Source organism: Heterodontus francisci, chromosome 5 (assembly GCF_036365525.1).
Source record: "Heterodontus francisci isolate sHetFra1 chromosome 5, sHetFra1.hap1, whole genome shotgun sequence".
NCBI classification, from domain to species: Eukaryota; Metazoa; Chordata; class Chondrichthyes; order Heterodontiformes; family Heterodontidae; genus Heterodontus; species Heterodontus francisci.
In genome coordinates this window covers 148,276,451-148,300,647 of record NC_090375.1, presented here as the reverse complement: position 1 = coordinate 148,300,647, position 24,197 = coordinate 148,276,451, and the positions used below count along the sequence as shown (strand labels likewise).

General features: G+C 41.9%; 1 protein-coding gene across 2 annotated transcripts in view; it reads left to right on the top strand.

Annotated features, from left to right (window-relative positions):
• Window positions 1–24,197, top strand: part of vps41 (VPS41 subunit of HOPS complex) — a 197,715-nt gene that overhangs the window by 136,190 nt on the left and 37,328 nt on the right. For both annotated transcript variants that reach the window (XM_068032225.1, XM_068032224.1), the window contains exons 18-22: window positions 3,153–3,280; window positions 7,906–8,050; window positions 12,614–12,655; window positions 12,973–13,023; window positions 19,083–19,220. In XM_068032225.1, coding sequence (XP_067888326.1) covers window positions 3,153–3,280; window positions 7,906–8,050; window positions 12,614–12,655; window positions 12,973–13,023; window positions 19,083–19,220 — 504 coding nt within the window. The remainder of the gene's footprint in view (window positions 1–3,152; window positions 3,281–7,905; window positions 8,051–12,613; window positions 12,656–12,972; window positions 13,024–19,082; window positions 19,221–24,197) is intronic.

Here is a 24,197-nt window from a genome sequence, read left to right as displayed (position 1 = left end):
CACCCCTTCAGGCAGTGCGTTCCAGATTCCGACCACCCTCTGAGTGAAATTTTTTTTCCTCAAATCCCTTCTAAACCTCGTCTCCCTTAAATGTTTTTTTTTTCTGTATCTTATATTTCTCTCAAAAGCTGTAATGAAATGTGCCGTTTTTCTTCAAATTGCATTTCATTCCCCTGGGTGTGGAGGTGTCAGGCAAACCTGCCAAGGCTGAGGCATATATGATTGCGCCACATGAACATTAAAACTTAAAATTGCAAGCCCCTGACTGGAAAGCCATTTGCATAGTAACCGACAGTGTTGGAACAATGGGGACCCAGTTGTTGCTTCCCCAATACACAAGTGGTCAGACCAATTTTGGTCACATGACTGACTGACTGACTGTTGGATGTTTTAAATTTGGACTTCCAACAGAGGATTGATACTGAGAAAGCCGTGTGCTCCCAGTTGGAACATGACCTCCTCTCCAGTCCTGCCTGCCTCCATCTCTTTCCCATGGATTGAATCTTGTGAAAACATGTGAAAAATCTCCTACGTGAACAAGGTTTAAGAACAACACTGGGTCCCGACGAACAGCAATACTACCTACACTCAAGTGAACTCCAAGCACAGTAAACAAGAAACTCTTATGATATTGCCTCAAACCCCTCTCTACGATATTTTCCTCTCTTTTCTGTCCCTATTTGCATGTGTGTATCTCGTGTGCATGGTAGCATGGGCACGTCGTATATCCATAGGCATTAACCGTATTAGAATTTAAGTGTATGGTTTAATAAATTTCATTTTTCTTCTTTAAACTTGAGAAAACCTGGCGTGTTGGTTTCTTTGCCTTATAATCAGAAAGCTGTAAGCAAGGATTTACAAAGGGGGAGCTCAAAACAGTGTGTTTAAAATTAAACCCTGTTCGAATAAGACCAAGTGAAGATAGTAACAGACCCCTAGACACGTTTCACACCTGTTCGTAACACTATGCTGTCCAAAATGCAGTGGACCATTCATGATTGAAGGCAAAAATTGGAGAACAGAAAAGGAAGATGGGCCCCCCTGTAGGGTGTTTACGGCACCTGTGCGGATCGCTAGATACCGATTTGAGTTTTTCTATCTTGGGAAGAAGTTGTATTTCTCTGGTTTGTGTAACATTTGATATGGATCAATGATCATGTGTTCTTTGCTCCAATGCTGATGATGCACTGGCTACACTTGGTGCTGTTGGCACACTCTGCTGCTGCACAGGACTTGATGACAGCACTCAGTAGCAAAGATTCAAAGTGGTCATGCTATCTCAGTCTATGCCAGGTGTCCCCTTACACAGCATCCTGCGGGAATGCCATGTACTCTTCCCACAAAATGAACTATCACCAAAGTTTCCGAACAGAAACATTGACTACTATCCCCCAGGCGAAGCGTCTACAGTCCTTCGCTGATGATTGCACAATGTTCAGCACCATTTGCGACTCCTCAGATACTGAAGCAGTCCATGTAGAAATGCAGCAAGGCCTGGACAATATCCAGTCTTGGGCTGTTAAGTGGCAAGTAACATTTGTGCCCCACAAGTGCCAGACAATGACCATCTCCAACAAGAGAGAATGTAACCATCTCCCCTTGACAATCGATGGCATTACCATCACTGAATCCCCCACTATCAACATCCTGGGGGCTACCGTTGACCAGAAACTGAACTGGAGTAGCCATGTAAATACCATAGCGACAAGAACAGGTCAGAGGCGAGGAATCCTGCAGCAAGTAACTCACCTCCTGACTCCCCAAAGCCTGTTCACCACCTACAAGGCACAAGTCAGGAGTGTGATGAAATACTCTCCACTTGCCTGGATGGGTGCAGCTCCAATAACACTCAAGAAGCTCAACACCATCCGGGACAAAGCAGCCCTCTTGATTGGCACCCCATCCACCATCTTCAACATTCACTCCCTCCACCACCAATACACAGTGGCAGCAGTGTGTACCATCTACTGCAGCAAATCACCAAGGCTGCTCAGGCAGCAGCTTCCAAACCTGTGACTTCGACCACCTGCAAGGACAATGCCAGCAGATGTGTAGAAACATCACCATGTGCAAGTTCCCCTCCAAGCTACACACCATCCTGACTTGGAACTGTATCGCCGTTCATTCGCTGTCACTGGGTCAAAATCCTGGAACTCCCTTCCTAATAGTGCTGTTAGTGTACCCACCCCACATGGACTGCAGTGGTTCAAGAAGGCAGCTCACCACCACCTTCTCATGAGCAATTAGAGATGGGCAATAAATGCTGGCCTGGCCAGCGATGTCCACATCCCATGAAACGAATAAAAAAAAATGTTAAATTTTGGGAAAGGGTGACTCCTTCCATTTTACCTTAACATAAAGGGCAGTTTCCCTCATGGTCTCGACAGTTATTTTGTTTTGTATGTTGAAAAAACTCTCAGTGAACCAAGTGACCAAGCTATGCTGCTGCCTTACAGGGAACAGGCTGAGAGCATAGAGTCATAACAGCATCGAAAGAGGCCACTCGGCCCATCAAGTCCATGCCAGTTAAACATTATTCCACTGGTGCCACAGCTGTATCTTAAGGATTCCTCAATCAGATTCTGATTGAAAGAATTTGCAAAGTCACCAGATGAAGAAATCCATCTATATTTAGACAACTGCAGAGTTAATGTAATTGGCATGTCTGCTGAACTAGCTTGCGTTACACCTCTGATGCAGGGCTCTCCCTTCTAAATTATACTGCTTTGCTATACCCCTATGGAGGATACTTAATAAAGAAAGACAGATTATCAACCTTTTAGAGTTGGCTTTATTCACATAGCATTGTGAAGTCTCAAATGTTGAGCCTTCTCAATTCACAATATTGCTTAGTCATCGATCCTCTTAGGCCATGCTGAAATGTAGGTCTTAGTGCTAAAGGACTAACAGCAAGTCTGTTGCAGTTTTCCTTCAGGTTAAATTAAACTGGTACAGTTGGGCTTTATCGAAAGGTAGAGTTGGAAACATGTTTGCAAAGCAATGGCAGCTTTATAATGTGCATTTGCAGCACCTCAAAACCTATGCACCTGGGCTCCGTTCGTGCATTGTGCAGAGGATGTATTTATGCAAAGAATGAAGACCTTAACCAGTTACAGGTTTGAGTGCTTAATCTATGTGTATTTTTTTTAAAGGGGTTTGCATCCTTGATCAGAGAGTGGCCAGGTGACATTTATAACAATATGACTGTAGTCCGCTCTGTGTTGGATCATCTGGATCGGGCTCCGAGTAACAGAACGTTGCTGACAACCCTAGCAGAATTGTGAGTATCTGGTTCCGTGCATCTGTCTGTTCTCATCAGTGTCCTTGGATCATAGAATCATAGAATGTTTACAGCACAGAAGGGGGCCATTCGGTCCATCGAGTCAATGCCAGCTCTCTGAAAGATCAGTTCAGCTAATCCCACTTCCCCGCCCTTTCCCCTTAACCCTAAACATTTTTTAAAATCTTTGGTGCTTATCCATTCCCTTTGGAAAGCCGTGATTGACTCTGCCTCCATCATGCTGTCAGGCAGTGCATTCCAGATCCTAACCACTCACTGTGTGAAAAGTGTTTTCTCATGTCACCTTCAGTTCTTTTGGCAATTACTTTAAATCTGTGCCTTCTGGTTTCCAACCCCTCCACCAATGGGAACAGTTTCTCTCCATCTACTCTGTCTGGACCCCTCATGATTTTGAACACATGGCTTAGTGAGAAAGAGGAACTGAAGGAAATCAGTATTAGTAGAGAAATGGTGTTAGGGAAATTGATGGGATTGAAAGCCGATAAATCCCCAGGGCCTGATGGTCTGCATCCCAGAGTACTTAAAGAAGTGGCGCAAGAAATAGTGGATGCATTGGTGGTCATCTTCCAAGATTCTATAGACTCTGGAACAGTTCCTACAGATTGGAGGGTAGCTAATGTAACCTCACTATTTAAAAAGGGAGGTAGAGAGAAAACAGGGAGTTATAGACCAGTCAGCCTGACGTCGGTAGTGGGGAAAATTCTAGACCCAATTATCAAAGATTTTATAGCAGAGCACTTAGAGAACAGTGGTAGAATCGGGCGGAGTCAGCATGGATTTATGAAAGGGAAATCATGCTTGACAAATCTACTAGAATTCTTCGAGGATGTAACTAGTAGAGTTGATGAGGGAGACCAGTGGGTGTGGTTTATTTGGACTTTCAAAAGGCTTTCGACAAAGTCCCACGTAAGAGATTAGCATGTAAAATTAAAGCACATGGGATTGGGGGGTAGTGTATTGCGATGGATAGTAAATTGATTGGCTGACAGGAAACAAAGAGTAGGGATAAATGGGTCTTTTTCCAAATGGCAGGCAGTGCCTAGTGGGGTACCGCAGGGATCGGTGCTAGGACCACAGTTATTCACAATATATATTGATGATTTAGATGAGGGAGCTAAATGTAATATTTCCAAATTTGCAGGTGACTCAAAACTGGGTGGGAGGGTGAGTTGTGAGGAGGATGCAGAGAGGCTTCAGGGTGATTTGGACAAGTTGAGTGAGTGGGCTAATGCTTGGCAGATGCAGTATAATGTGGATAAATGTGAGGTTATCCACTTTGGTAGCAAAAACAGGAAGGCAGATTATTATCTGAACAGCTATAAACTGAGAGAGGGGAATATGCAGCGAGACCTGGGTGTTCTCGTACACCAGTCGCTGAAGGTAAGCATGCAGGTGCAACAGGCGGTAAAAAATGGCAAATGGTATGTTGGCCGTCATAGCGAGAGGATTCGAGTACAGGAGCAGGGGTGTCTTGCTGCAGTTATACAGGGCCTTGGTGAGCCAACACCTGGAACAGTTTTGGTCTCCTTATCTGAGGAAAGATGTTCTTGCTATAGAAGGAGTGCAGCAAAGGTTTACCAGACTGATTCCTGTGATGGCGGTTGGGATTATATTCTCTGGAGTTCAGAAGAGTGAGGGGGGATCTCATAGAAACCTATAAAATTCTAACAGGACTTGACAGGGTAGATGCAGGAAGGATGTTCCCGACGGTGGGGAGTCCAGTACCAGGGGTCATAGTCTAAGGTTACGGGGTAAACCTTTCAGGAGTGAGATGAGGAGAAATTTCTTCACCCAGAGAGTGATGAGCCTGTGGAATTCGCTACCACAGAAAGCAGTTGAGGCCAAAACATTGTAAGTTTTCAAGAAGGGGTTAGATTATAGCTCTTGGGTCTAAAGGGATCAAAGGGTATGGGGCCAAAGTGGGAACAGGTTACTGAGTTGGATGATCAGCCATAATCATAATGAATGGCGGAGCAGGCTCAAAGGGCCGAATGGCCTACTCCTGCTCCTATTTTCTGTGTTTCTATGAACACCTCTATCAAATCTCCTCTCAACCCTCTCTTCTCTAAGGAGAATAACCCCGGGTTCTCCTGTCTGTCCTCGTAACTGAACTCCCTGGAACCATTCTCGAGAATCTTTTCTGCACCTTCTCTAAAGCGTTCCCATTCTTCATAAAGTGTGCTGCCCAGAATTGGAAATAATACTCCAGCTGATGCCGAACCAATGGTTTATAGCTTCCTTGCTTTTGTACTCTATGCCTCAATTTATAAAGCCCAGGATCCTTGTGCCTTTTAAACGCTTTCTCAACTTGCCCTGCCACCTTCAATAATTTGTGCATGTGTACCTCGGTCTGTCTGTTCCTGCACCCATTAGTTTACATTGCCTCTCCTCGTTCTTCCTACCAAAATGTTTTCTCTGTGTTAATTTCATCTGCCACGTGTCCGCTCATTCCACTGGCCTGTCTTTGTCCTCTTGAAGTCTATTACTATCCTCCTTACCGTTCACAATGCTTCCAAGTTTTATATCAACTGCAAATTTTGAAATTGTGCCATGTACACTAAGTCTGGGTCATTAATATATATGAAGAAAAGCAGTGGTCCTATTACTGACTCCGGGAGCACCACTGTATACCTTCCTCCAATCTGAAAAGCAACTTTTAACACCACTCTGTTTCCTGTCACTCAGCCAATTTCATATCAATGCCACCAGTGTTCATTTTATTCTATGGGCCTCAGTTTTGTTGACAAGCCTGTTATGTGGCACTTTTATCAATCAAAGACTTCAGAGATTCATTGCTGAAGAGGACAATTTGCTGCAATACAAAGGTAAATAAGACAGACAGAGGCTTCAATGTTGAATTCCCTGCCACAAACATTTGTCGAATCTAAGTACATAAATTCTTTTAAAAGTGAATTGGATAGTTGCTTGAATGGGACGAATATTAAATGGTGTGGGGAGCAAACAGAAGACTGCAATTAGATTAGGCGACCCTAGTCTCTGTAGAGAAGATGATTATTTTGTACTGAAATCCTGAGAGTGTTAAATTATGGATGAGGCAGGTCATTCAACCCACCTTTATTCACCCATCCGCAAAGCCCCTGTAGACTTCTTCCCCCATCCTCGCCTCTTCATTATGGCATCTGGCTGTTTCTTAAAGTTTCACGGTTTTCGCTTCCCCTACTCTATCTGGAAGTCCATTTTGTGCGAAGAAGAGCTTCCTAATAGCGATCCTAAATTTACCTTTTACCAGCTTGAACCTGTGTCCCTCTGTCCTATTCTCTCAATTTAATTTAAAGCAATATTCTGGGATTATCTTTTTATACTCCTGGTAACTACAGTATATACTTCTGTAAGTTCCTCTTTCTCTCCTCTGTGTAATTCAGTATTCTGTTGGCTTTGTTGATTGCTGCTCTACATGTTATGTTACGTACACGTTAAGCATCAACTTTATGAAGACTCCTAGATCACGTGTATCTACATCCTTAGATATTTTAATCCCAATCATGGATTATATGTGTTGATTATTTTTCTTTTCTATGGGCTGGATTTTGTGCAGGAAGCGGGTCTCTCGGCATTGGCCTGAAAAGGCAGAGAGGAGCCCCGCCTGTACGTTTTTTCAGTCCCCGGAGTGATCCTCCAGTCTTTCGGGGTCTACGTTTTGGGAGGCGGGATCCCTGTCCCTTTAAAGACTTTATAGGCTAATCAGAGGCCGGAAGCTCTGCAGTGTCGGCAGCAGCACTGCCGGTACTGCAGAGGCCTCAGATCCAGGCCCAGCAGTCAACCCTGGAACACAGGTAGGTGAGGCAGGGTCATCGGGGCCAGTCCAGAAGGCCCCAACGATGGCGGATGTGGGGGGAGGTGGGGGACGTTGGTTGTTCAGTCCAGGGGGAGTGGGGTTCCTGGAGGGTACAGTTATTTCTGGGGGGCGGCTCTCCTTGGACCACAAATTGCCCAGGACAGAGGGACCCCCCCCCCACCCCGCCAAGCCCACAGGGAGGCCCCCCCGCAGCCCCAACCACCTGTAAGATCCCAGTGGCGGTGGGACGAGGCCCTTAATTGGCCATTAATAGGTCACTGAAGGGCCATATTGGCCTTTGGGCAGGAAAGTCATCGCCTGCCTATCCCGCTCACGGGAAGATCGGAACCGGGAATCCCGGTGTCGAGTTCCGTGGCGAGCAATTCCACTCCGATTCTCCAAGCCCCACCCCCGCCATGAAACCCACCTTCCAGATGAGCACAAAATCCGGTCCTGTGTGTGGCATTTTATACTTCTCTGCATTAAATTTGCGTCTTCCATTGTTCTGTACAAATTTGTATTGTATAAATCTCATGCAATGATTTTCTCGAAGTCTGTGATGTTTTTTACATCTGTGTTGTTTACCTCCTTGGGTTTATGTTTACAGTCTAAACCGGATCACAATTTTTATGCATAAATTGGAATTATCCCAAAATTTAAATTGAGCAACTTTAATAAAATAGCAAAATGGGAAGTTAGTGCTAAAAAAAAAATTGAACTATCAGATACTTTGAATTAAGCAACCTTTAATTAAGAGGTGCAGACTGTACTTGGGACCTGGGTTAACATTTGTTTTGGATGCTCCCAGGTACACCTACGACCAGCGTTATGACAAAGCTCTTGAAATTTACTTAAAGTTGCGACATAAAGATGTCTTCCAGCTCATACACAAGCACAATCTCTTCAGCTCCATCAAGGATAAAATTGTTCTGCTCATGGAGTTTGATAAGGAGGTATGGAACTTTAATCCACATGTTGCTCTCCATTGTTACCTCTCACTTGATTGTTTTACTTTCTTTTATATGCAGTAAAACCAGAAATGCTGGATGGGGGCGAGGTGGGGAGGGTCGGAACACCGAGAAGGGGTGGGGGGGGGGAAGAGATTATACAAGAATGACTGATGCCAAGATCAACTAGGTAGATTTTGGAGACGTTTTGAAGGTGAGGAGAGTGGTAGTGAAGGGGAAGGCTTTAAGAAGAGTTCTGAGGCATTATGACTGATGGAATAAAGTGAAACAGCATGTGCAGCGTGCTGTGGAGCGAGATGGGGAGAGCGTGTAGAGCGCGGTGGGGGCAGATTGCACAGCATGCTGTGGAGCATGGTGTATGGCAGAATGTAAAGAGAGTTGTAGAGCATGGTTGGGGTCAGAATGTGTACCACAGTCAAAATGGAGTAACAGTCACGTGACTTCTTCAGTACAGGAAATCAACAACCTGTCTGCAATGACAAAACTCGTTCACCTCATCTGAAATTGAAAAGAGCACTGTTGCATATTGATGACCCCGATCAACTTGAATGAACTAACAAAGGGTTCTGGAGACAGACAGACTCACAGCCCAAACCAAAATGAATAGGTGTGAAGTAGCACTGTGTTAACAGAATGTTCCGCATTCAGACATCAATCGATAGTCATGGTTTCCACATCCTGGTCAATTGTGTGGTCACATGGGGGGAGAGGACCATGTGTCTCCTAACAGAAACTGTACTGTGATGGATTTTAACCTTAAAAAGGTAGCCATAAAGTTGATGCTTAACGTGTACGTAACATAACATGTAGAGCAGCAATCAACAAAGCCAACAGAATACTGAATTACACAGAGGAGAGAAAGAGGAACTTACAGAAGTATATACTGTAGTTACCAGGAGTATAAAAAGATAATCCCAGAATATTGCTTTAAATTAAATTGAGAGAATAGGACAGAGGGACACAGGTTCAAGCTGGTAAAAGGTAAATTTAGGATCGCTATTAGGAAGCTCTTCTTCGCACAAAATGGACTTCCAGATAGAGTAGGGGAAGCGAAAACCGTGAAACTTTAAGAAACAGCCAGATGCCATAATGAAGAGGCGAGGATGGGGGAAGAAGTCTACAGGGGCTTTGCGGATGGGTGAATAAAGGTGGGTTGAATGACCTGCCTCATCCATAATTTAACACTCTCAGGATTTCAGTACAAAATAATCATCTTCTCTACAGAGACTAGGGTCGCCTAATCTAATTGCAGTCTTCTGTTTGCTCCCCACACCATTTAATATTCGTCCCATTCAAGCAACTATCCAATTCACTTTTAAAAGAATTTATGTACTTAGATTCGACAAATGTTTGTGGCAGGGAATTCAACATTGAAGCCTCTGTCTGTCTTATTTACCTTTGTATTGCAGCAAATTGTCCTCTTCAGCAATGAATCTCTGAAGTCTTTGATTGATAAAAGTGCCACATAACAGGCTTGTCAACAAAACTGAGGCCCATAGAATAAAATGAACACTGGTGGCATTGATATGAAATTGGCTGAGTGACAGGAAACAGAAAAATTTGTTTGTCGGGGCTGTTACACAGTTGGCTCCCCCCTTGCACCTCTGTCTTTTTTCCTGCCAACTGCTAAGTCTCTTCGACTCGCCACACTTTAGCCCCACCTTTATGGCTGCCCGCCAGCTCTGGTGAACGCTGGCAACTGACTCCCACAACTTGTGATCAATGTCACAGGACTTCATGTCGCGTTTGCAGACGTCTTTAAAGCGGAGACATGGACGGCCGGTGGGTCTGATACCAGTGGTGAGCTCGCTGTACAATGTGTCTTTGGGGATCCTGCCATCTTCCATGCGGCTCACATGGCCAAGCCATCTCAAGCGCTGCTGGCTCAGTAGGGTGTATATGCTAGCGATGTTGGCCGCCTCGAGGACTTCTGTGTTGGAGATACGGTCCTGCCACCTGATGCCAAGGATTCTTTGGAGGCAGCGAAGATGGAATGAGTTGAGATGTCGCTCTTGGCTGACTTACGTTGTCCAGGCCTCGCTGCCATAGAATAAGGTACTGAGGGCACAGGCTTGATACGCTCGGATTTTTGTGTTCCGTGTCAGTGCGCCATTTTCCCACACCCTCTTGGCCAGTCTGGACATAGCAGCGGACGCCTTTCCCATGCGCTTGTTAATTTCTGCATCGAGAGACAGGTTACTGGTGATAGTTGAGCCTAGGTAGGTGAACTCTTGAACCACTTCCAGAGCGTGGTCGCCAATATTGATGGATGGAGCATTTCTGACGTCCTGTCCCATGATGCTCGTTTTCTTGAGGCTGATGGTTAGATCAAATTCGTTGCAGGCAGCCGCAATCCTGTCGATGAGTCTCTGCAGACAACGATGTGTCTGTGCAGACACTCTTCTGTGTGGGATGTACAGCCAAGATATCAGTACATGCATGTACTGCATCACTTTTAAATGACCAATTCATATGGTGTCAGATACAAGGCTGTTATCAGGGCACAGCCATTGTTGATGTACTATACTTTCTAGCTGGTATCTATGTGCAGTTAGTAGCATATGCACTATCTGTACTCACATGTCTGCTTACAGTCTAAATCTGGTACATGTATGTGCAACAGATCTAAAATACCTTGGTTGGAAAGCCATAATTAGTAATTTGTTTCACCACAGAAACTAAATACATTTTAACTAGAAGCTGCTATACATACATACAAATTAGGAGCAGGACTAGGCCACTTGGCCCCTCAAGCCTGCTCCGCCATTCAATAAGTTCATGGCTGAACTGATTCCTCATTCGTGCCTACCCCCGGTAACATTTCACCCCCTTACTTATCAAGAATCTATCTATCTCTGACTTCAAAATATTCAAAGACTCTGCTTCCACTGCCTTTTGAGGAAGAGAGTTCCAAAGACTCACAACCCTTGGTGAAAAACAATTTCTCCTCATCTCTGTCTTAAATGGGCGACACCTTATTTTTAAATAGTGACCCCTAGATCTAGATTCTCCCACAAGAGGAACCATCCTTTCCACATCCACCCTGTCAAGACCCCTCAGGATCTTATATGTTTCAATCAAGTCGCCTCTTACTCTTCTAAACTCCAGCGGATACAAGCCCAACCAGTCCAACCTTTTTGTCATAAGACAACCTGCCCATTCCAGGTATTAGTCTAGTAAAACCTTCTCTGAACTTCTTCCAACACATATACTCCTTAAAATGAGGAGACCAATACATTCACCATGCAGTCAAATTAGCAGCTACCCCATAACTAGAAGTCTGAATATGTGCAATATCTTTACATAGGTCACTCCTTCGCATGCCTGTACATTGTAAATAATTATCTGGCAGATTTCTGTGCACCTCAAGTTTCATCCTAAACTTAAACCTGCCCCTGAAGTGGATCTGCTGATTTATGTCAGAAGGAGAGAGTTTAGATGATTCAATGTTGGGAGTCTTGCTTATTGATCTATATAAATCCAGGCTCAACGGTCCTTCTCCCTTCTCTACCTCTAGTTTTCACAGCTCTTCTTCCAAGAGCAGTATGATTACATGGGCTCCCATTGGCCTCTGGTACCTCCTCCACATGGCCATTCTTCATACATGAACTTAGATGCCAAGCTTTGGCAGGCTATTTAACTATGGAAGGCACCACAGCCAAGCCCAGTTTGAACCACACATGGGAAATTTCCTACAGAGGCTACTTGGTATTGATCAGGAGCAGGATTGTTGGCTGATTCCTTCACCACCACCCAGCCCAGAGACTGAGGCCCAATTGTGCTCCTGTCAGTGCCCCACTAGAGAATAAGCAAAGCGTTAGAGACTAGAGATTGTACCAGGCATACTCCTGGCTTGCATGTCATACAGTGAATTATTCAGGCCACTCCAATGTACATTTTTATGATGGCAACAAAGTTAAGCTATTGTGAGAATATGAACTCTCGATTTATGTTCTTTGACCTTATGTGCAAGAGGAATTTCCCTGGAACTGTTACTGAAATGCAAACAATTTCACTGCTCTCAGTACACGTATAAATGTCTCTTTTTATCCACTCTGTTTTTCCTCTCTATTTTACTTATCTACTGCGTAAGCCAAGCAGTAAAGCCAATTCCACTGGTACCTCCAGGCAGTCTCAATGCCATAGAATCCTTTGTTGTGCCTTCAGCCATCACAGGTTGAACATTCACTCATCTCTCTACTTTTGTCTGTCTCAAAGTCATCTTTAAATCCATCCTATCCAACAAACGTTCGGTTACTTCATAATTTTTCCCTCCATGGGTTGCATTCATTCCCATGTCCCACAACATGAAACACTTTGGAATGTTTTTCTACATTAAAAGGGCCAGATAAATTGTTCTTATTGCAGTGTCTAGGTGAAGCCCAACTAAATACCGCTGATAGCTTGTGATTTCTGACTCCAATATTTACTGGAAAGTTTATGCTGGGAGCCAATTGCATGGCACTTTATTATAAAACTGATCGGCACGTTGCTGCCTACTTTTAAACATTACATAGTTTTAACCATTATTCTGTATTTCATCTACAGCAAGCAGTCAACATGCTCCTGGACAATGAAGATAAGATTTCAGTAAGTAGCGAATTTTAGTCACAACTTGTATTTTCATTGAAAACATAACCTTCAAAGTGAAACATCTGGAAAGAAAGAATGACTTGGCTTTATCTAATGTCTTTCACAATCTCAGGACATCCCAAAGCACTTCCTATCCAATGACATACTTTTGAAGTGTAATCACTGTTGTAATATAAGAAAATGAGTTGTACAATTGAGAAATGCTGCCGCACAGAGTATAATGAGCCAGAATTAACTATGGTCAGAGGTGGACTTCGTGTTTATTAAATTGTTTTCATTTCTGATTAACTTTCATTTTTCTTTTCTGTTAAAAGATTGACAAAGTTGTGGAGGAGCTCAAGAACCAACCAGAACTGCAGCATGTGGTTAGTGTTTTATCTCTGCATTATATAAACATTAAATATCTCTGCTCAAAATGGTTACTTTTGAGGGTGGCATATTGTATCTGAAGAAGCAACAAAGTAATTGGATGTGGGTTTGCAGCTGCAAGTTTATGATCTTGTCCGTGCCATCAGCAGTGAGACAGAAAGTGAAATGGTATCTTTGCAAAGCTAACGGCAAAGCGGTGCCACTCGAAAAGCAACTTTAGGATATTCAAATTTAACCGTCCATCTGCCCATTGCCTGGAGTTGATGTACCATTTTCACATAAATAACGGCAAGTAACACTATTACTTTGATAGCCAAATCTGGCCCAATATGTTTTATAAGCAACACAGAAACAGAATATACTAGATTTAGAATGAGTAACAAAGCAGAATTAATGAATAATCTGATGGTAAGGAAGCATCTTGCAAACAGTAACCATAACCTGATAAAAGTTTGACATTAAGTTTGAGAAGGAAAAGGATCACACACAAACCAAGGTTTTAAACTTTTTTAAGGCTGACTTCGAAGCAATGAGACGGAAGCTGAACATGTTAAACTGGACCTACAGAAAAAACAGTGGATAGTATTCATAGTAGTATTTCGTATAATATAAAACCAATGCCTAATCCTCGAAGAGATAACCTTCCACTAGTACAATCAAGCAACTATGGTGAGACATATGAGGTAAAACGCAGTACAAAACTAAAGGAAGTGTCCCAGAAAAGTGGTTATTCAGTCAACTGGGAGAAATCTCAAGTAACAAAGGGACACAAAAGAAAATATTAGGAATGGCAAAAAACAAAAAAATTGCAATTAATATAAAGAATAATAGTAATGTTTATTAATATATTAAAGTGTGTCAAAGGGAAATGTCGACCCATTGAAGACAGATGGAGGTGATATGGTAATGGATAAGATAATGGCAGATTTTTTAAACAAGTACATAATAAAAGAGGATCAAATACCAATGAGGGAAAGGAAACTAAAAATAAATCGGGGGGAAGAACTTATTGGATTCATTAAGTTCGAAAAAAAATCATAATGAAGAAAATAATGGGTGATGTTTAAACCTCCGAGACATGATGGTTTCCACCCCAGAATATTAAAAGAAGCTGAGGAAATTGGAGGAGCATTAGACATAATTTTTCAAAGTTCTCTTGATTTAGGTATTGTGCCTTTAGATTAGAAATTTACTAATGTCGCTCCATTATTAAAGAGAGAAACCAGGTAACTATAAACCTGTCAGTTTAACATCAGTTATGGGAAGCTACTAGAATCTGCCATTAGTGTAGAGCACCTGTTGAACAAATGTGAGCTGATCAGAGGAATCATGGCATTATAAAGGGTAAGTCATAGCTGTCTAATCGAGTTGAATTTTTTTTAAGGTCACTAATAAAGTATATTAGGAAATGTCTATCGTGCTATCTACATGAATTTCAAGAAAACATTCAAGAAGATTCCACACAAGAGAATATTAGCAAAAATGAGAGAGCATAGAATTGGAGCTAGTCTTCGGACTTGGGTTGGAATTGATTGGGAGGTAGGAGACAGAGTGGGGATAAAGGGTATCTATTGTGATTGATGGGATGTGACAGCTGGTGTTCGCTCGGGATCTGTTAGGGGTCAGCAACTTTACATTATATTTATGAAGGACTTGAATGAAGAAATAGGGAATTGTATATCCAAATTTGCAGATTAGATGGGGCAGTAAGTTGTGCAGATGGGTGCAGGAAGTTGCAAAGGGACAGAAACAAATTGTGAGTGGGCTGAATTACAGTAGATATGGGAAAGTATGAGATCATCCACTTTTCAACCAAGAAAAATACATGGGAATATTTGTAAAGGGTGAAAAACTGGGAATTGTAGAGGAGCAGGGAGACGTGGGACTTCAAGTACACAAATCATTTAAAAGCCAGTAGACAGGCACAAAAAGCAATAAAAAAGCAAATGAAATGTTTGCTTTATCTCAAGGGGACTGGAATACAAAGGAAGTTATGCTTCAGTTGTATAAAGCATTGGTCAGAACCTACCTGGAGTTCTGCATTCAGTTTTAGCCACCCGTATCTTAGAAAGGATATATTGGTCTGGAAGGGGTACAGTGCAGTTCACTGGAATGATACCGAGATTTCGAGGGTTAATTTATGAGGACAGGTTGCATAAACTTGACTTTTATTCCCTTGAGTATAGCAGATTGAAGGGTGATCTAATCTAGCTGTTTGAAATAGTAAAAGGATTTGATAAAATAGATTAAGAGAAACTATTTCTTTGTTGGGGGAAGAAAGAACGAGGAGACATAATCTTAAAATTAGAGCTAGGCCATTCAGGAGTGAAATTTGGAACTCTTCCCCCAAGAGCCTGTGGATGCTGAGTAAGTTGGAGCTTTCAGGATATAGGTAGATTTTTGTTGTGCAAGGGTATCAGGAATATGGAACAAAGGCAGGTGAATGGAGTTGAGGTGCAGATAAGCCATGATCTAATTGAGTGGTGAAATAGGCTTGAGGGACTGAGCAGACCATTCCTGTTCCTATCATTCCAGTGAAGTTTATGAGATATCCTAACTGGTCTAACCCCAACTCTATTCAACCACAGTCATGTCATGTCATGTGCTGGGCTCGGGCTGCAATACACAGCACCTTCTGCAGCATACTGGTTCCTATAATGAGTTTTACAGTGATCTGGAAACTTAGAACTTATCATCAGGTGGTTAGTTGCATGGAGAATAACAGCTTGTGTTTCAATGATTAAAAACTTATATTGTGACAAAAAGGAATTCTGTTACAATTGCATGCTTCAGAAAGGTTTATCTATCGATTCTCAAAGCTTGTAACAGGAAGACAAACCTGTTGATTTCTAATGTACTCAAAGATATGGCTGGTGTGCAGTGTCCCGTGAAGCTTGGTTTAGATGTTTCTGTTGCCATGCTGTGTACAAAAGGCTAGATTTTTGTTATTGTAAATAATACGAGGCAGAAAAAACTGATTTTAGGTACAAGATGAGCAATGTTGGTCAATCCCTAGTTATGAAGAAAGACTTGAGATAATGGTATTATTTCCAGTAGAGCAAGGAAAAGTAATAGGAGATTTAAAATTGTGAAGGGTTTTGATAGGATGATATAGAGGAGTGTTTACTCCAGTAAGAAAGTCAGTGACAAGGGATTATCAGTTTAAAATTGTTACTGAAAGTGAGGAGAGGGGTTAGGTCACATGTCTTTACACAGGGTTACTGGACCATGGAATACTTTATCATAGAGAGTGGTTGAGGTGGAGATCATTGCATTTTTTCAAGAGAAAATTGGATAAATATTTTAAGCAGAGGAAAATACAAGAGAGTGGAGTCGGGGGTTTATTAGTTTTGGATGGCTGCCTACTGTGCTGTGTTGTACACATGCAATAAGGCAGCAAGAAATTAAACTCCAAGTTGGGATTATCGAGCTAATTTCATACGCTAACATTAAGTATGTTGTACTGTAGCGATGCAGGTGACGATGAACATAATGTTAGTAAAATTTTATAATTATTGTAGAGATGAAGGAATGTAGTTTAAGGAAGTCAGTTTGTAATTGCAGTTTATAATACAATGCTGGGTATTGATCAGTGTCAGGTGCTGCATGTACATCTCAAATTAAAATGAAATGGAACATAATATCAGTGCGTTACACATTGTAAACTTAGAGGCCTGGCGTTTCCGCTAGGTTGTGCTCTAATTTCAGTGTAATTTGTCAGAAATCGACCAAACCAACGCAAACGATGAAGGAATTTCAAGTGAAAATTGCATTCAGCACAGATCAATTTTCTGCCCTAGTTTGAAAAGAAAGATCATGCGCGAATCCGACCCTGCCCAACAAAACTGGCTGCATCCCCAGATCAAGTTAATTGTCATTGAGAGTTTCCGATAATTGCTCTCGTTTTTAAACTCGTTTTCTGTTATATAAAACCTGCTTGCTCACAGGTGGTGGACTAGACACACTACTTAAAATGCTTATTTTTTTGAGTTAATCTCATTTTTAGTTGTCTGTCAAACTGCACCAAGTTGCCATTCTTAAATATATAAAGGATTTTTTCAAGCAAATTTATGCTTGATTGCGCTGATTCATGACAGATTTTCCTTTTAGACATGTGGAAATGAGTTTGCATGGAAACTTGTTTAAAAGAAACTTCTCAAAACTAGTGCAAATTTAGATGAATTTACACCTGAGTCACCAATTGCATCTAAAGTGGGACCTCTATCCCAGAGTTCTCTGTTCCTTGTTACGCAATGACTTGCTAAAGTATCACTACTATTTAAAATGTTTGTGACAGGAGTCAAGTTTTTTTTTTAATTGCAATTTTATTAAAGAAAAGACTTCCGTTTATAGAGCATCACTTCTAAACATCCCAAAATGCCTCACGTATACAAAGTTACTAGCTGCCAGTCATGGCTTAATGGTAGCTGTCTTTTGAATGAAATGTAAAACCCTATCTTATCTAGTTAAACGTGGCAGCCATTTTACACAACACACAGATCCTGCAAATGACAATGAGGTGAATGGTTGGTTAATCTGTTTTTGACAGTGGTGGTTCAGAGGCAAATGCTGGCCATGACACTGCGAGAACTCCACTACCCCTCTTCAAATAGTACCTTGGGATCTGTAATAGATCACCTGAGAGGGCAAACAAGACCACAATTTGGTGCATTCAGCAACTCAATCAAGGAGTTTACTCTGTACAATTTTAAGATTAGGTCACAGGCCTTAGCTTCCTGCTGATGGGTTGTTTCATTTTGAAACCTGCTAAATGAAATCACGGTCTCTTGGCTTTTCCAGTGTTGCGGGGCAAGTGGTGGTGTTCGCATGGAGTATTAATCCCTTTGCGACTTACTGTGCATTATTTCCACATTTAATTTGACAGTGGTTATCGGGACTGTTGCTTGTTTCGTGTGTTGTACTAATAACAATAGCAGCAAATGATTGGGTTCAGGTGACATTGCAAACCATGAGCATAACGTTCAGGATTTTGTAGTGGTAATGACGGCGAAGCCATCAGCGTTTCATCATCATCGCTCCAGTGAAAACTGACAGCAACTTCTCAAGTCCGCACATGTGCAGAATAACGTGGGAATTCAGAAGCTGCTGACGTCAAGTTTCTGCAGCTCCAAGGAGTACGCTGGAGAGGTTCTCACAGACTGCTATCTCCATTGCAATTATGATTTGATGGAGACTTTCACTTCTACCCTGTTAGTCTCCCTGTAAAAACCCTTGAAAAAGTTACACCTTGTTGAATGAGGTGTAACTGGGATTTTAACAGCGTGCTAACTTCATAATTATTGCTAAACACCTTTACTGCCCCGAAAAGCTAATTTTTATATTTGTGGAATGTCAAAATTCTCCACAATGATTAAAAAAAAACCCACATTTTTTTAAAAAAGCTTTCTTCTTAAAGTATGTTATCTTTATTTTATTTTAGCTTTATCTTGGTTTCCATCTTAATCCAATCCTAATCATTTCTTTTGCTATCTGAAAATTTAAATTAATAGTAGGATAGTAAGTACTTTTAACTTCTTGGTTTGCTATGTGAATACTTCAATATGATTGACTGCTCACTGGCATCACTGCTGTTGCACACCTGTACCAGATTTAACCTGCCATTGGGACAGGGGAAAACTACACTACAGAGATTGCTAGATCTTTTGGACAGCCTTCTTCAAGGTCAGCAGCGAGCGTCGTTTCTTTGCCACTGACTATAAATTACGAGCCTATGTGAATAGCTTACGTATTTTATAATCTTTGGGAATATTTACAGCCTTAATTTTGCAAAGTTTCATCTCTTTTAGTATCTCTGTCCCTTGAAATGTGTTTCTCTCTCACATCTTTCTTAGCTCTGTTTTCTGCAAGCTGTATTGGGGGAGGATTTTGAGCATGTGTTTATTAGTATTTGTTGTATTACCGCTCTCATCTTGGAGGATGTAATAATAGAGGTTATGGATGCTAAACCTATTTGATTTAATTTTTATTTTAAAGTTTATTTTTAGCCTATTATGTAGTTGTGTTGTAACCCCTTCTCTTTGCTTTCTTTAAACAGTATTTGCATAACCTGTTCAAGAGAGATCACCATAAAGGACAGAAGTTCCATGAACGGCAGATCAGCCTGTACGCCGAGTATGATCGACCAAACCTGTTGCCTTTCCTGAGGGACAGCACCCATTGTCCACTGGAAAAAGTAAATTGGTCTTAGCAGCTCTCCATAATGTGTCTTGCTGCACGAATATTGCTGTTCTCAAGTGATTATCAGTATGCAATGCAAGGACTTTGGTTGTTAAATGGCATCACAGAATTTCAATTGTGCAGAAGGAGGCCATTTGGCTCATCGTGTCCACACCTGCTCTCCGAATGAGCAATTTACCTAGTGCCACTCCCCCCTTCTCCCCATAACCCTGAACATTCTTCCTTTTCAATATAACAGTCGAATTCCCTTTTGAATGCTTCAATTGACCCTGTCTCCCACCATACTCTCAGGCAGTACATTCCAGACCTTAACCACTTGCTGCGTGAAAAAGTTTTTCCTCATGTTGCTTTTGCTTCTTTTACCAATTACCTTAAATCTGTGCCCTCTCGTTCTCAATCCTTTCATGAGTGGGAACAGTGTCTCCCCATCTACTCTGTCCAGACCCCTCATGATTTTGAATACCTCTATCAAATTACCTTTCAGAAAAACAGTCCCAACTTGTCCAATTTATCTTCATAACTGAAGTTTCTCGACCCTGCACCCTCTCTAATGCCTTCACGTCCTACCTAAAGCATGGCACGCAGAACTGGACGCAATACTCCAGCTGAGGTTTAACTAGTGTCTTATACAAGTTCAACATGACCTTGCTCTTGTACTCTGTGGCCATATTAATAAAGCCCAAGATACTGTATGTTTTGTTAACGGTGTTCTCAACCTGTCCTGCCACCTTCAATGATTTATTCACATATACACCCAAGTCCCTCTGCTCCTGCACCCCTTTAGAATTGTACCCTTTATTCTATATTTTCTCTCCATGTTCTTCATACCAAAATGTATCACTTTACATTTCTCCACATTGAACTTCATCTGCTACCTGTCTAACCATTCCACCATCTTCTCTATGTCCTTTTGAAGTTCTACACTATCTTCTTCACAGTTCACAATGCTTCCAAGTTTCGTATCATCCACAAACTTCGAAATTGTGCCTTGTATACCAAGGTCTAGGTCGTTAATCTATATGAGGAAAAGCAAGGGTCTCAAAACTAACCCCATGGAGAACTCCACTACAAATCTTTCTCCAGCCCAAAAAACATCCATGAATCATGAACTACTACTCTTTGTTTTCTGTCACTCAGCCAATTCCGTATCCATGTTGCAACTGTCCCATTTATTCCATGAGCTATAAGTTTGTTCACAAGTCTGTTGTGTGGCATTGTATCAAACGCTTTTTGGAAGTCCGTGTACACCACATCAACTGCATTGCCCTCATCAACCCTCTGTTACCTCCTCAAAAAACTCCAAGTTAGCTAAACATGATTTTCCCTTAAGAATTCCATGCTGGCTTTAGATTTAGAGATACAGCACTGAAACAGGCCCTTCGGCCCACCAAGTCTGTGCCAGCCATTAACCACCCATTTATACTAATCCTACACAAATCCCATATTCCTACCACATCCTCACCTGTCCCTATATTCCCCTACCACCTACCTATACTAGGGGCAATTTATAATGGCCAATTTACCTATCAACCTGCAAGTCTTTTGGCTGTGGGAGGAAACCGGAGCACCCGGAGGAAACCCACGCAGACACAGGGAGAACTTGCAAACTCCACACAGGCAGTACCCAGAATTGAACCCGGGTCGCTGGAGCTGTGAGGCTGCGGTGCTAACCACTGCGCCACTGTGCCGCTTTGTTTAATTAACCCACATTTGTCCATGTGACAATTAATTTTGTCCCGAATTAATCTTTCTAGAAGTTTCCCCACCACTGAAGTTAAACTGACTGGCCTGTAGTTGCTGTGCTTATCTTTTACACCCTTGTTCAAAAAAGAGTGTACGTTTGCAATTCTCTAGTCCTCTGGCACCACCCCTGAGGCTAAGGAAGATTATGGCCAGTGCCTCCTCAATTTCCATTCTCACTTCCCTCAGTATCCTTAGATGCAGATCATCTGGTCCTGGTGCCTAATCCACTTTAAGTACAGACAGCCTATCCAACACCACCTCCCTATCAATTTTAAATCCTTTTAGTGCCTGAATTTCCTCCTCTTTCAGCATTGCCTGGGTTGCATCTTCTTCCTTGGTAAAAAACCGATGCAAAGTATTCATTTAGTACCTCAGCTATGCCCACTGCCTCCATCTGTAAATCCCCTTGTTGGTCCCTAATTGGCCCCACTCCTCCTTTTACCATCCTTTTAATATTCATATATCTATAGAAAACTTTGGGATTCCCTTTTATATTAGCTGCCAGTCTCAATTCATACTCTCTCTTTGCTTCTCTTATTTGCTTTTTCACTTCCCCTCTGAACCTTCTATAGTCAGCCTGGTTCTCAATTGTATTCTCTACCTGACATCTGTCACAAGTACACTTTTTCTTCTTTATCTAATCTCTCTTTTGTCATTCAGGGAGCTCTGTATTTGTTTATCTTACCTTTCCCCTTCGAGGGAACATACCACAACTGTGCCAGAACTATCTCATCTTTGAAGGTAGCCCATTGTTCCGCTACCATTCTTCCTGCCAACCTTTGACTCCAATGTATTCGTCCCAGATCCGTTCTTATCCCATTGAATTTGGCTTTCCCCCAGTTAATTATTCTTACTCTGGATTGTTCCTTGTCGTTTTCCATAGTCAGCCTAAACCTTTTGATACAATGATCACTGTCCCCTAAATGTTCTCCTATTGACACTTATTTACTTGGCCCACCTCATTCCCAAGAAACAGGTCTAGTACTGCCTCCTTTCTTGTTGGACTAGAAACATACTGCTGTAGAAAATTTTCCTGAACACACTCTAGGAACTCTTGCCCCTCACTGCCCTTTATTACTATCCCAGTCTATATTTGGATAAAGTCCCCCATTATAACTACCCTATAATTTTTGCATGTACAAGAGAATTATGTTCGGTAGAATCTACAGCCTATTGGGCCCAACTGATCTGTGCCAGTGTTTTCACTCCACTCGAGCCTCATCTCATTCTAATTACCTCTTCCCACCCTGGCCCCATATCTTTCTATTCTCTTCTCCCTTCTTATGTATGCATTAAACGCACTAATGCTATCTGCTTTGCACCACTCCATTTGGCAGCGTGTTCCACATTCTCACCACTTTTGTGTAAAGAAATTCCTCCTAAACTCTTTATTTGATCTGCTTGTGGCTGTCTTGTATTTATGCCAGTTTGTTCTGGACTCACCCAGAAGCGGAAACAATTTCTCAAGTTCCAGTTTATCAATCGCTTTCATACTTTGAGCGCCCTCTGTCAGAAATTGAGCAGCAATAGAAAGGACTGAATCTTTTTAATGCATTTTGTGTTTTTATTGTTACTCTTCTGGTTTTACAAAGTTCTTTGTTTGAACATGTAATAATTCATAGGAGCCTAGTATTGCAGCAAGGAGAACTACTGCTCTTAGATGCTAAGGCTGTTACCCTGGTACATTGCCATATGCACACGTACTTACCGTTTATAACGGTCAAAGTAAGTGCACAGTTAGAGAAAAGATGTTTGGTTGCCTTGCTGGTTTTCAACATCCTTCCAAAGTAGTATTTTAACCGGGTTGACCATTGCAGCAAAGAAAGTTGCTGGTGCAGTGGGAGAGGGTGATGCCATTTGCTTTCTGAAAGCTGGAGTTGAATCCAGCCAGGACTGCACATAGCACGGCCTGGTATGCGGTGCTGCCAGATTAACGACGTAGTGCTGCCTGACTGCTATTACAAGGACTACCCAATTGGTATTGCACCTTATTGGTTTTAAAGCATTTCCTGATTGTAATACTTTTGCATTACTAGTTAGATCTGTCTCCGCAGGCAATTCCATATTATAAATACAATATGAGATTTTCATTTTGAAAACTCTCAGTCACAGTATGGAGAACTTTTTGCCAAAATTTAAGGGCAGAAAATAGTATAATAAATAATTCAACTGTATTAGAGTAAATTACTCTCCCTCCGTAAACCTCTCCACCACTTTCTCCTTTAAGTCCCTTATTAAAACCCACAACTTTGACCAAGCTTTAAGTCACTTCTAATATCTCGTTCGGCTTTTGTTCTGATTGCATCTTTCCAAAGCTCCTTGTTAAAAGTGCACAAAATACAAGAAAACATATTACACTTGAATCCCCCAACCCACCCCCTTGCCCCCACATTTCAAAATAATTTCTTTTAGTTGGATGCTACTAGGATGACATCATAAGCTGAAGAAGTATGCGTTGCATAGGCTGGAGTACAGCAAGGCACTGGGAGGTTGGAATGCAATTTGAGGAAATGAAATGGTTTTCTGAAGTATGAAAAACTAAGGTATGGAGCTTGCTTATCCTCACCGAGTCTGCAATTTGGTTCAGTCATGAAGGTGATTCAGGGCCAGTTTACAGGTAAAGAATTTGCTGTTTACCCTGCAAAACTGGAAATTAGTGTACAAATCCATATGGTAAATAGGGGGTGGAGAGGATTTGGTTACAAGGGGAAACACATTCCTAGAGGAGACTGGTGTTATAAACTGTAAACCAGTGAGGGCTCAGTTGGTAATGGAGAGCAAGACACTAAGAAATCCAGAAGGTTGCCTGTGTCAGTTCCTAGTGGTGCTGTGCTGGGATTGTAGTAGGGAATGTTGCAGCTGGCACCAGGAAGGGAAAGCTGACTGTTCCTGACTTCTGTGACAGGCTCCCCCCAACCCCCCTCCCCAAACAAAAAAGCTGGAAACATTTGATGGTGGTGCATCCCAGTGTAGAAAAGCTCATTGATTAGACTCATGGCTGAAAATTGGCCACATGGCCAGCTCACTGGAGACCAGAAAAGCTGTGAAAAATTCACATTAAAAAAGCAGCAATTTAAAATAGATATATAAAAGGAGAAGATAGCAAATGATAAGAATGAAGGATTCAAAATCTTGGGGAACTCGGGTTAAAATAGGAGCCTCAGGATTGAGAATTAGGGTAATGTTGGGGATAACAGAAGCAGTGAAGATGAAAATGGACTTCAGCAGT